The 14616-nt window shown below is 43.2% G+C and overlaps 1 protein-coding gene across 1 annotated transcript in view; it reads right to left on the reverse strand.

The window, feature by feature from the left end:
• rho-7 (rhomboid family intramembrane serine protease rho-7) overlaps window positions 1–14616 on the reverse strand; it is a 105833-nt gene that overhangs the window by 42998 nt on the left and 48219 nt on the right. Inside the window, exon 5 of the mRNA XM_084595731.1 lies at window positions 10536–10685. Coding sequence (XP_084451857.1) covers window positions 10536–10685 — 150 coding nt within the window. The remainder of the gene's footprint in view (window positions 1–10535; window positions 10686–14616) is intronic.

Raw genomic sequence — 14616 nt, forward strand, 5'->3', positions numbered from 1 at the left:
GCAAAGCCTCTTTAGATAACCAGTTTGCTTTCTTGCATTTCTTTTGCTTTGGAACTACCTTAGCAGCAACTTCTTGTATTATATCACAAACATCAGTCCACATCTCTTCAGGCTCTCTGTCTTCTAGATCTAATTCTTGAAATCGATTCCTCACTTCCACAGCATATTCTAATGGAATTTGATCCAGATCATACCTGAAAGGCCTTCTAGTTTTCTGCGTTTTCCTCAATCGAAGCTTAATTTTGGCAACAAGAAGCTGATGATCGGAGCCACAATCGGCCCCAGGCTTTGTTGTTACTGCTTGCATAGCGCTTCTCCATCTCTGCTGGCAAAGAATATAATCGATCTGATTCCTGTACAGACCGTCCGGTGAAGTCCATGTGTACAGGCGCCTCTTGTGCTGTTGAAAATGAGTATTCGCTATGGTCAGGTTGTTTTCTTGACAAAACTCTACTAGCCTCTGCCCAGCTTCATTTGGCTCGCCAAGACCGAACTTGCCTATAATTCCGGATATTTCTTCACTCCCGACTTTAGCATTCCAGTCTCCTATGAGAAAAACGACGTCTGATGATGGGGTGCGGTCTAAAAGGCATTGTAGGTCCGCATAAAACCTCTCAACGTCAGCTTCTTCAGCAGTAGTGGTCGGTGCATAGACTTGAATAACTGTTATGTTGAAAGGGTGACCTTGGATCCGAAGTGAAATCATTCGGTCGTTTTTGGGGTTGTAACCTAGCACTGCTTTGCCCATTCTTCTGTTTACTATGAGAGCGACCCCATTCCTTCTCTTGGATTCGTGCCCACAATAAAAGACATAATGGTTGCCGGAGAATGTTCAATCTGTCCATTTCTCGCTTGACGACATCCAGTTTACCTTGCGACATAGATCTTACATTCCATGTTGCTATGTGATATATCTCCTTGCAACATCGGACTTTCCGGTTGCTTCCCGACACATCCACAACTGAGCGTCCTTTTGGCTTTAGCCCAGCCGCTTCATTCGTCCTGGAGCTACTAGGAATCGCCCTTTGTTCATCCCCAGTAACATGTGGGACGCCTTCCAACCTGGGGGGCTCATCTCCCGACGCCATATATCTTTAATGGTATTGTGACTGGCCATAGGGTTTTCTTGGCAGGAAATACTGGAGTGGGTTGCCATTACCTTCTCCAGTGAATCACATTTTGTCAGAACTCTCTGCCGTGACCTGTCTATCTTGGGTGGCCCTACACAGCAGAGCTCACGACTTCATCGAGTTTTTCGCAAGCCCCTCCGCCACGACAAGGCAGTGATCCATGAAGGGGCATATATATATATATATATATATATAAAAAGCAGGCTGACCTTAGCAAACACTTGGAACAGACCAGAGAAAACGAAATGCTTGCTAGTGCACTTCATAACTGAACACCTAGTCTGGCCTAATAATGCATTTACCTATTTTGACTTGATCGATTCAAATGTCGAGTCTACCACTTTGATGCGCTTTTAGCAACGATACTAATTTGGAGTCCAGATTATTGGGTATGGTATTTCCGCTCCTAATCTTGTGCATATTTATTTAGAATACACTTCAAAGCTCCCAGATATGGGGTATTACATGATCCTTTTTGATCCTGTGCCTGGGCTTATCTCATAAATTCCTGAGCACTGGTTATTTTGTCTGCCAAAAAGGCACCTTCAGACCACAATGCCGCGCCTTGAAAACCTCGGCACCAGTGCCGCTTCCGTACCTTTTGCCTACCTTGGGATCGCAGACGACTGTAGCGCCATCTCTATCGCGATGTTTGATTGCAGTCATGAAAGAGGTCTACAGCGTTGGAAGCAGGCTTGAGCATTTTGGAGCAGCTTTGGGATACAAAGAGATGGCATTGAAGGGTTACCATCCTTTAGCTTTACTTCACTGCCGCCTGCCAATTATTCATCATTCTTTGCTTGAGCAATGCTGGGGCTCATTTTTATTATCTTGGCAGTAGGCCATATGCCTTTCCAACACTCTTGAGAAGCTTCCTAGTGATTGGCAGCTTTGGCGTTCCAAGTATGAATTTGTCCGACGTAGGCCTGACGAGGGACAAAGGAGCTCGATGTTGAAGTACTGGCTTGTTTTCATAGTAAAAGCACTACAAAGACATGCATATTTTTTGCAGCTCGACAAGTTTCCTAACGGCTCGCGGTAGTTTATAGTTTATGCTATCTGCTTCGTTTGCTACTTTCTCTCCACTGGCAATTGAAAAGGCTGGAAGGAGATGCTACGTCCCATGCATAGCGCATTTTTTTCGCAATTAACTACTATCTCCAATCACTTGTGGCTCGTACTAAATTTACTTGCGAAATAATATTTATTATGCTCCATGCTTCCTTTCCTTACAAAAATTTCATTTGTATAAAGCCCGGTGCAAGATGCATTATATCTTTGCCCCTGGCGCTGTGACACTGTTCCCGTGTTCTGCTAAATTTGATGGCAGAACATCAAAGCAGCCAGTTTTGGAGCAGCTTTGGAGCAATACTGCATTTTGGGGCAGTATGGAGCAGGAAAGCAGTTTGGAGCAGAATGGAGCAATCGGAGCAGCGCTTCCACCCCATGTGGCTACGAATGCAGCCGTTTGATTTCGTGTGAAAACCGACGCCTTGCATGAACATGCCGTCATCCTCGGCTGTTTTTGTGATTTAAGACCCAATAGATGAGAAATACACACATTACAGTCAAGCAAAGCGAAATCACACATGCTGTGCCTCTTTCCAACGCTGCCTCGTGCTTCGTATTGCACAGTCCCTCAACAAGGTTGGCGACTGGGAGAGCCTCTATTCTCTGTGTCTTGTCTTTTGGCTGGTTTAAAATGAATTATTTCCTTTTCTACCTGCTTCAATTTTACTCTCTTTAATTTCTGAACAGGACCACGCCGCCCTCTTTCCTTGTTCGCAGGCAGCTTTACTTTTTTTTTCCTATGTGCCGCATGCTTTCCTTCATGGCTTCAAGGCCTACGTAAAGCTAACTTCTCCTGACGATGGGTGCCTGATGGTAAAGCCAACTAAAAAAAACATGGTATTTTTTTTTGCTCTAAGAAAAAAATAAAATTAATTCCTTGAGATTCGTAGTAGCGCACGCGCGGCGAGGTCATTTCATGGGAAGTATGTTGCTGTGAATAGCCACACTTTAATATAACCAATTTTTATCAAAAATGCCTTTACTATAAGGTGAAAAAATGTACAGTCACTTATGGAAGATGAATTGGGACTTCAGTTTCACATTAAATACCGAGTTTACTATAGCGGGTATTTTTACGCTTACATATGTGCAGCCACACTAGAGTCGTATCCTGTATATGAAACCTTTCCTGCATGGAACATAGTGGATGTCATGTTTTATAACCCAAGGCAGCTGTTTTGGTTCTTTCTGATTCACTTTTTAGTAGGGGTGAATGAATATTGAAAATTTCAAATACGAATCGAATACTAATACAAAAAAAAAAAGATGCCTTTGAAATGTGATCCGTGAAAATAGCAAAAAATTAAAGATGAGTAAGTATACGTCACCTCATTTATTTCAAATTCTTGTGGTATTTGCAAATAAAATTAAACTAGAGTTACAATGAAGCGTATACCATACTGAAGAATCCAATAATAATTTTATGCAAGATTCTGTATGCTGTATATTAAACATTATGCAGGATTCTGTACTGCTTTTTATATTTTATGTAGGATTCTGTGTGCAGTTTTTTTTGTACAGCAAGAATCTGCATGCAACCAGGTAAAGCTGTCGTATTACTGCTGAATACAGTAAACTCTCATTAATTCAGCATTCAAGGGATCATAAAAAATCCGCGAATTAACCAAGAGCTTGAATTATCAAATCTACACACCTTCATTATGGTTGTCTGCATCTGAAATGAAACCGCAGTGAGAATGATGTTTTTAGTCAGGTGCTTCGCTTTGCGTGCAATATTGGTCCCTCTTCTCAAAAGGTTTTGAGGTTGCTTCACTGCAAATTTTAAACAGTCAAGCATTGCTGTGAAGCGTGCAGTGCAGTAAAACTGCGGTGAATTCTAAAAATTTTTTACTGTATTCGGTAATATTAGAATATTGGAAAAGTTCAATAATCAGTTTTTCAATTACAAATATGAATCGAATAATATATACTTGACTCATACTCAAAATTTTGAATATTCGCACACCCCTACTTTTTGGTAAAAACAGCCAAGCTGCTTTGTGCTGAAAAAACAACCAGGATGACAGCGCAGTTCCCAGCGTTCTTTAGCCGATGGGACACCACATGTATAGAGAGAATTATCGGTCTTTGCCATTGAGCACTGTAAACTACCGCACCTCCTTTTGCCTTTTCGTACTTCTGACAGGAGCAACACTGCAAGGTCCTTGAGAAAAGACTGCTTCCAGCCTCCTGGTTAGTGAAGCAAAGCTGGGGCCAACACACGGGGGCATTAGCATCTTTGTGTGTCCCACATTGCAACGATGGTGATGCTGTGTACATTTCAGTGCACAACCGGAAAGGTAGAGGAGATGTTTTTGACCAAGGGGCGCACAGGTGGTGGGGGATTAAAGATTAAAACTAAATCTAGGAGCCCCAGCAGGTTGTTCGTGGGAAGTTCTTAGGTTACGAGCGTGCTTTTAGGATGGTGAGAGGGCACACCGGCCACCACCCCACTGCTTCCCACTCTGCCGCAGTGACGCTGCCATGGCTAAGAGGCGAGTTCTGCTTCTAGCGACCATTGGAGCATTTTTTAACAAAGGTGACCCGCATAAAGTAAAACTCAAGGTTGTCGTCTCGAAAACATTAGAGACGAGGTGAATGCACTCACCTCACCTCTATAATGTTTTTAAAATGGTACTCCAAAAGGTACTATGCAGTAGTACTTGTGAGCGGGCTAGTTGGCTATGCGACTTGACCACATGGTTATACACAAAACAACAATACACACACAGGAGAATTAAACCAAGACGTTAACACAGATGATAAACTCGCTACCAACTGTCTGTCTTTGTGGTACGAAAAAGAAGAAAGCTTCACAAAAAACGTGGGGTTACAATATGAAGAAGAAGTAAACAAAAGATTCAGAAAAAATGCGAAGACATTCAGAATGAAAAAAATTAAATGAAAATAAAACGAAAATAATGACAAATTAGGTCTAACTTCTTGTCACATTGTCCAAACGTCTTGTCACATTGTCCAAATGGAAAAGTATCACCTCCTTCCTGTTGAGCGCCCCCGACGGAACACTCACGCATTCCCCGTCTTCCCCCGAAATCATCTTGAATGCTTCAATAATCTGTCTTTTGCGCCTGCCAGCACCTTGGTTTTGGTGAACCTTGGTACACAATGGGTACCCGTCGAGTCCTGTTGATCGACATCCGTTTTACAACAGGAGCAATGGGTCGCCAGGTTTCCTGGAGCAGACAATGCGGCACACGAATTTCTGTGTTCCCTTAGCCGTTCATTGATGCATCGGCCTGTTTGCCCCACATAGGCCTTCCCATATGTCAGGGGGTCTTGTACACGACACCCGTGCGGCATTTGACAAAGCGTTCCCTGTGCAGTACTCCGCATCCTTCCTTAGTTTCTCTCGTTTCACTTTCCTGCACATACTTTTTAACTTCTTTGGTCCAGACAGCACGGCTCTAATTATGAAACGGCTGGCTATCTTCTTAAGACTGTGTGATATGCCGTGTATGTAGGGCAGGACAACAACCTGTCTTCTCTTTTCAGTCTCTTTACGTTCTCTTGTTCAGGGTCGCATATTCTTCAAACGGCTTTCAGCCGCTGATATCAGCATGCTCCTCGGATATCCGCTCCGTTTCAATCTCTCAATTTGTACGTTGACACTGTCGCCCATCAAGTACGGGCAGGATTTGATCAGCGCCTGCCATAAACATGACACAGCCAGCCCCCGCTTAATCAACTTAGTATGACCGGAGTCGTATGGAAGAAGGCCTTTTGCCCCTCGTGTCCTGCAAAACCGACATGTGTGGTCTTTGTGAAGCACAAGTCTGATATCCAGGTACTGGATCTGTGCATTTTCTGGTTGCTCAAAGGTGATCTCGAGCCCTGGATGTGCTTTAGGGAATAGTGCCACTATGCTCTCAACCTTGCTCTCTGTGTAATCTTCATACGGCAGGCAAACCAGAAAATCATCGACATATCGAAATGCCTTAGCAACTCCAGCTTCATTCGTGTGATTAAAAAGTGTCCTATCACCCTCAGCAAGGAATAGGTCACTCAATATAGGAGCAATTGAAGAACCTATACAAATTCCATCTTTTTGCTCCAAAACACTTCCTTCAAATTCAACATACAAGGATCGGAGGTAGAGCTTCAACAGACCTAAAAACCAGTCAGTGCTCATTCCACTTTCATTCTGAAACTTCACTGCACCGTGGACATCTATTGCTTTTTCGACAGCGGGGATGGCCAAATGCTGTGGAATGTTGTAATACAGATCTTTTGTGTCAACAGAGAAGCACTTGATAGGCGTGACCTGTTGAAGAAATCCAATCAGCTCATCTGAATTTCTCACCAACAAGGGGTCTTCTATTGGGAGACAATTCATGTACTTCTGGAGAAATGAAGCTGTGCAGTGCTGCCATGTTGAACGGTCCTCCACGATGACTCGGAAAGGGTTTTCCTCCTTGTGTGTCTTGACAGCAAAGAATGGTGTCAGGGTCAGCTTCTTGCATCCCATAATCTCCTTTGTTAATGCTTATTTGCCCCCCTATTGGAAAATATCAGCAGCTTGCTTATGGGCTAAACAAAGCTGTCTCCTAGAGATCTTTCTTTTCGACTCGAAGTTCATTAAAATCCCTTCCTTCGCCTTGGCTTGGTAATCATCTTTATGCATGACAGCAATCTCTCCCGTCTTATCAGTGAGAATCAGTCGCAGATCCATACTCTTCAACCAATCCATAGCTCTTTGTGTACTGGGCTGTGCTCTTTTAGAACCTCGACCTTTTAAATATACAGAAGCAGCCTCCCCACCTTTGTACAGGCAAGCTTCCCTATACTCTTCGTAGACTTTTGAGGTCACCTTGAACCATGCTCAAAATATCAGCAGCGTCAACCTTTGGTTGCACCGCATACTTAGGCCCCTAATTTAAAAAATCAAGAACATGCTTGGGAATAGCCTGATCCGTGAGATTGACACCACCGCTATTTCTCTCAGCCGGATCTTTCTTTCCTTGGAAGCTTATTCAAAGCATATTTCCACCATCGATCCACAATTTGGTCTGCAACTCCAGGAAAGAACTTTGTCATTACCTTTGATGGCTGAGGATCAAGGTAGGTGCTACACAGATTCTTGATGGCGAGCTTGTACATCCACACCTGGCGCCATGTCTCTGAGCGTAGAATCTTGCAGACCCTCCTCGACGATCCTTGTGTTGGAGAAAAGCGCCCGAATACCGAAGTAAGAAGCATGCTGATATCAGCGGCTGAAAGCTGTTTGAAGAATATGCGACCCCCGAGCAAGAGAACGTAAAGAGACTGAAAAGAGAAGACAGGTTGTTGTCCTGCCCTACATACGTGGCATATCACACAGTCTTGAGAAGATAGCCAGCCGATTCGAAATTAGGGTCGTGCTGTCTGCACCAAACAAGTTAAAAAGTATGTGCAGGAAGGTGAATGAAACGAGAGAGACCAAGGAAGGATGTGGAAGATACTACGCTCAGAGACATATCGCCAGGTGCGGATGTACAAGCTCGCCATGGAGAATGTTGTATAGCACCTACCTTGGTCCTCAGCAATCAAAGGTAATGACAAAGTTCTTTCTTGGAGTTGCAGACCAAATTGCGGATCAGTGGTGGAATTATACTTTGAATAAGCTTCCAAGGAAAGAAAGAGATCCGCCTGAGAGAAATAGCGGTGGTATCAATCTCATGGATCAGGCTATTCCCAAGCATGTTCTTGATGTTTTAAATAAGGGACCTAAGTATGCGGTGCAACCAAAAGTTGACGCTGCTGATATTTTGAGCATGGTTCACAAGGTGGCCTCAAAAGTCTACGAAGAGTATAGGGAAGCTTGCCTGTACCAAGGTGTGGAGGCTGCTTCTGCGTTCTTAAAAGGTCAAGGTTCTAAAAGAGCACAGCCCAGTCCACAAAGAGCCATGGATTGGTTGAAGAGTATGGATCTGCGACTGATTCTCACTGATAAGACGGGAGAGATTGCTGTCATGCACAAAGATGATTACCAGGCCAAGGCGAAGGAAGGGATTTTAAAGAACTTCTAGTCGAAAAGAAAGATCTCTAGGAGACAGCTTTGTTTAGCCAGTAAGCAAGCTGCTGATATTTTCCATGAGGGGGGCAAGGAAGCATTAACCAAGGAGATTAAGGGATGCAAGAAGCTTACCCTGCCACCATTCTTTGCTGTCAAGACACACAAGGAGGCAAACCCTTTCGGAGTCATCGTGGAGGACCGTTCAACATGGCAGCACTGCACAGCTTCATTTCTCCAGAAGTACATAAATTGTCTCCCAATAGAAGACCCCTTGTTGGTGAGAAATTCAGATGAGCTGATTGGATTTCTTCAACAGGCCGCGCCTATCAAGTGTTTCTCTGTTGACGCAAAAGATCTGTATTACAACATTCCACAGCATTTGGCCATCCCCGCTGTCGAAAAAGCAATAGATGTCCACGGTGCAGTGAAGTTTCAGAATGAAAGTGGAATGAGCACTGACTGGTTTTTAGGTCTGTTGAAGCTCTACCTCCGATCCTTGTATGCTGAGTTTGAAGGAAGTGTTTTGGAGCAAAAAGATGGAATTTGTATAGGTTCTTCAATTGCTCCTATATTGAGTGACCTATTCCTTGCTGAGGGTGATAGGACACTTTTTAATCACACGAATGAAGCTGGAGTTGCTAAGGCATTTCGATCTGTCGATGATTTTCTGGTTTGCCTGCCGTATGAAGATTACACAGAGAGCAAGGTTGAGAGCATAGTGGCACTATTCCCTAAAGCACATCCAGGGCTCGAGATCACCTTTGAGCAACCAGAAAATGCACAGATCCAGTACCTGGATATCAGACTTGTGCTTCACAAAGACCACACATGTCAGTTTTACAGGACACGAGGGGCAAAAGGCCTTCTTCCATACGACTCCGGTCATACTAAGTTGATTAAGCGGGGGCTGGCTGTGTCATGTTTATGGCAGGCGCTGATCAAATCCTGCCCGTACTTGATGGGCGACAGTGTCAACGTACAAATTGAGAGGTTGAAACGGAGCGGATATCCGAGGAGCATGCTGATATCAGCGGCTGAAAGCCGTTTGAAGAATATGCGACCCTGAACAAGAGAACGTAAAGAGACTGAAAAGAGAAGACAGGTTGTTGTCCTGCCCTACATACACGGCATATCACACAGTCTTAAGAAGATAGCCAGCCGTTTCATAATTAGAGCCGTGCTGTCTGGACCAAAGAAGTTAAAAAGTATGTGCAGGAAAGTGAAACGAGAGAAACTAAGGAAGGATGCAGAGTACTGCACAGGGAACGCTTTGTCAAATGCCGCACGGGTGTCGTGTACAAGACCCCCTGACATATGGGAAGGCCTATGTGGGGCAAACAGGCCGATGCATCAATGAACGGCTAAGGGAACACAGAAATTCGTGTGCCGCATTGTCTGCTCCAGGAAACCTGGCGACCCATTGCTCCTGTTGTAAAACGGATGACGATCAACAGGACTCGACGGGTACCCATTGTGTACCAAGGTTCACCAAAACCAAGGTGCTGGCAGGCGCAAAAGACAGATTATTGAAGCATTCAAGATGATTTCGGAGGAAGAAGGGGAATGCGTGAGTGTTCCGTCGGTGGCGCTCAACAGCAAGGAGGTGATAAATCTCCATTTGGACAATGTGACAAGACGTTTGGACAATGTGACAAGAAGTTAGACTTAATTTGTCATTATTTTCGTTTTATTTTCATTTAATTTTTTCATTCTGAATTTCTTCGCATTTTTTCTGAATCTTTTGTTTACTTCTTCATATTGTAACCCCACGTTTTTTGCAAAAGCTTTCTTCTTCTTCGTACCACAAATACAGGCAGTTGGTAGCGAGCGCATCACCTGTGTTAACGCCTTGGTTTAATTCTCTTGTGTGTGTATTTTTTTTTGTGTATAACCATGCAGCGCCGGAGGTCGTCGGAGGGGTACTATGCCGGCACCAGTGAAATGGCAAAACGGGACTGTCCCTTCAGACCTCTCAGCCAGCAATGCCAATTCATTTTTGTTGATTAATGTACTAAGCTGGTAACTTAACTCTGTTTTTTTTTTTTTTAGGAGCATTTCTGTTAAGATGAAAAAATTTGCTGGTGCTCCAAATGCGTCTACTGCAATCGTGTGGATATGAGATGAGTTGAGTAAAATCCTTTTCTAGCACTGGAAGAAAAGTTAAGTGCAATGAACGGTGAAAAACTTCTACACGATGTGTGGAGCAAAACAAATGGATGAAAGAAAATTTAACTGCAGACCTAGTCAAAAGAGTAGAGTTCATTAAAGAATTGACAGGATCAAAAATGCATAAACAAAAAAAGGATGCATAACAAACGTACCGGCGCTGAGGTACATGGCGACAAACTGCTCCCGCCCCAGGATAGCAACAGCCGTGGGGGCAAAGCTGTTGAGCACCACCATGTTGGCCGCCAGGTGAAGGAACGAGTGGTGGCTGAATGTCGACAGGAACATGGGCAGGCACACTGACTCTGCACAGGAGGGTGAGAACAGGACCTCACTTCCAGTACGAGACGAAAGGCCCTTTTCCAAATGACGCAGCAGGACTGAGAATCAAGCAAGCAACTTAATGCTTGTGATCAGTTGCAACTCAAGAACGCAGCGTAAGTTGCCCCTCACAAAAAATCCCTCAACCAATTGTTCCACCTGCAATTTCATGCTATCAGATTAGGTAACCGTCATGTCATGGTAACCTGCTGAGACCACTGGCTAGAAGGCCTCCTTTGAGGAGCACTTGGTATCAGACAACACTTCTCACAATGAGCCTTTGCAACATGGGCAAAAACTTAGGGGACGCTAGGTGTCCTTAAGATTTGACGAGATTGTATTGCTGTGTGCATTGTTGCTAAGTAATGGACTTATTTAGTTGCTAATCAGTAGTACAGCTATATAGTAGTGCTAACTAGTGCTCTCAATTTTAACCAAATTTCACTGTAATATATCATGTGGCTGCTATTCCGACTTGAGTGCAAATTCCCTGACTGATTAAGCAGATGATGACACAAAGTCATGTGACCTGCCTGAGCACTGATTGAAAAGAAATGTGTGATGTCACGGTACCATGGGACGTTCCTGAACTGATCAGGTAGAGTAACATACACCTTTGTTCTTTTTATTTCGGAACGTGGACTGCAATGCTACCGTGCATGCTATTTGGCTGACACTGCAACCCTTTGGATGCAATCACAACCCTGCACAGCCCTGCCATGTCACCGGCCAGAACACCTGCCAACTCAGGTACAAAATTCCCTGATTGCAACCTGACCTGGCCAAACACTGAATGGTCAGCAGGGTGTGTGACATCACGAGGCCATGTGATCCCTCTAGACCAGTGATGAATTTTTGACACACACGGTGGCATTTTCTTGCAATTTTGACTCTAATGCTACTCCCTTTATAACAACAATTTCCTACATGGCCTCATCTCAAAGTACGTCGGGCCCTATATAAACAACCTATACGTGGCCATGAAACCAAAAAATTTACAGGACATTTAAAGAAATAGAGACATCAAATTTTTGTTGCATTTATTAGACACTACTGTACATGAATCACCATGCAGTATTCACCTATGACCACTAAATAACTTATAATGGAAATTTTTACCACATCTGTTTCCAATTCAGTTTCAATAGTCAAGCGATGGCTATGACATTAACGTTAGGCATAGACCATAGGCATAGTTAGCTAAAAAAAGTGGGATGTAACTGTTGCATCTTCCCTCGTTGTGATTCCTGACCTAGAGGGAGGCTGGCTTGGGCATTGTAAAGAATAGAACCAATGAAGAAGCAGTCTGTTATCTGAAACATGACTTATATTTTGATGTCACAGCCCTCACTGGGCCATTTAAACTGAAACAAACGAGAAAAAAAATTTGATTACAAATTACCAGGCGCAGGCAAATTGCACTTGGTGATCAGCGTATAGCAATCTCTTATGTGTCACTGCATAGAATACAACATGCAACCAAAAGTTATCTGTGTAGTAAGTAGAACATCTTTATAATAAAGTCACTAGGCCCGGCAAAAATCTTTACTATATCAGGGTCTTTACTATATCAGGTGTTGATGATGACATGGTCCTGAAGATGCTGCTTGTTAATTAAATGGTTACTTACTGAGTATGTTTTTTTGCTTAATAAAAAAAAAAACACTCTAAAATACCTTCTACCCCTCTCTTATCCTCTCTCTGTGCAATTTTCCTTTGTTCAGTTATAAGATGTTTTTGTTTGCATGTTGCGGGAGTACTTCTCAAGCATGAAGGCAACGTGGCTACGAATACAACTGAACTTGATTTCATGTGAAAACCAAAGCTTTGCATGTACACTGCATCCTCTAAAGCTGTTTCTGTTTTTTAAGAGATGGTAGATTAGAAATTTAGCGAGAGTCAAGCACCGTAAAACCACAAATGCCCCGCCTTAATTTCTTGCTGCAAATGTTATGCCGTTTCTTTCCTTATCTATTTCTTGCTGCACTTTTACTCTTTTACTTTCTGAACAGACCACGTCGCCTTGTTCCCATATTTGTAGTCGGCTTTACTTCTTCCCCCACCCCCTTAAACTCGAACTGCATGCTTTCTCTCACAACTCCAAGGACTACGTAAAGTTGTCTTTACCTCAGTGCAGGTGACCATGGTGGTAAAGCATTAAAAAAAAAAAAAGCTTGATGTTATCACTTTTTTTTTTTTTCAATAAAGATAAATTTACCTCGAGATCAGAGGTAACACACCTGCGGCGATGTCAATTCGTGGGAAGTACGTCACCGCGGCCAGACCCGCTTTACTATAGCCGATGTTTATCAAAAATTTCTTTACTATAAAAGGGGAAAAGTGTAGTCTTCTATGGAAGATGGGCTGGGACTTCAGTTTAACTTTACTATACCCGAATTTTTACTATATATGAGTTTACTATAGCCGGGTTCTACTCTACTCCTTTAAGTTATACCAGGTGCGTCTGTACTCTTAACATAAAAAAAGTTGTGCTCTATAAGAGCAGCGTTTTCTAGTAGTACATCAAGACAGAATGCTTAAAGCAAAATATAGCATTCAAAACTGAAGCGAATGTTTCAAGAATCGCTCTCAAAAACTATAGTTTCTCAAAATGAAACTGGAAAAGAGGCGGCCATTCCTAAGAGCAGGAAATGACGTAGAAACGGGCGCAATCATCGAGCCTTCGGCCACTGTAATTGTAGTAAACTGGCGGCTTGTTGCTTCTTGCAGAAACCAGTGAGTGGGTAGCGTTTTATTCATGTGTTATGAGAGACGTGAACGTCGACCATATCAATTTACAGCACTAGCAACGAGATCCAACCACCAACATGTACCCCAGTTTGTTTTGCCCTATGTTTTCCACACTTCTAAAACACATGCAATGCGTGCGCTTCTTGCACACCGTGCGCATTCGTACCCGACGGCTGCATACTGTTTGAGCAGGACAATTACGGTGGAAATTATAAAAAGTTAAACATTGTAACAAGCCTAGTATTACCAAGTCATGCTTCAGCCTCAAGTTCTTGACTGCACACTGTCCTCAGAACGTTCACACACAATTGGCCCAGGTTGAGGACGCTTCTCGAACGCCCGTTTCTATGTCATATCGTGTAAATTGCCAAACTCCATGACACGCCACCAGGTGCATGCCTCGTTTCCTACAGCTTTGAAAACCTTGTAACTAAAGAAATAGTTTCCCACGGAGTATGAAACGCCATCTGGATTTTTTTAGGACTTACCGATAACACTGCAGCCAATATAAAATTTAGTTTCAGTTGGCCTTTTGCAGTGTTAATGGCTCCTGTCTCAGGTCCCCCTTGCAAATCTTCTTTTGAGTGCAAGAGCTTTACTGCTGGCTTAATTACTAATCCCCTTCTTTGTGCCTCCATTATCAATCATTAGCATACACTGTAGTAAGCTACCATATTATGTGCAAGACCAGCCGACACAGATATGAAGTTTTGCTTTGACCAAGTCATAAGAATGTGCCTGCGAAGCCTAGAAGTCATGCATTCAACTCTGGATCCAAATTTCCTGGGTTCAATTTCCACTCCGAGAAGCTGTCCGAGTTGGCAGCATCCTCTTACACTAACTCAGCCATGCCATGAGATCAAATCAAATCAATACTTTATCTATGAACATTATTATGAACAGGGGGAATGAGGAAAAAAAAGCTTCTGTTGTAAGCAGCTTGACAGGTTCCCATTCCCCGTCAAGTACAAGGACAAGAGTGGGGCACACAGCGAGAAAAACAAGATACAAAACAGCCTTTAAATTACAAAATGATACATACTCGCACTGTCTTGAATGTGCAGAACAGAATTTAGAGCAGACTACAAACACTTATGAGCCACAGAACTGAATTACATGAATTTACAAAATGATACACAGGCAGAGTGAAGAAAAATAGTAAAC

Source organism: Amblyomma maculatum, chromosome 2 (assembly GCF_055883805.1).
Source record: "Amblyomma maculatum isolate TAMU_Amacu chromosome 2, ASM5588380v1, whole genome shotgun sequence".
NCBI classification, from domain to species: Eukaryota; Metazoa; Arthropoda; class Arachnida; order Ixodida; family Ixodidae; genus Amblyomma; species Amblyomma maculatum.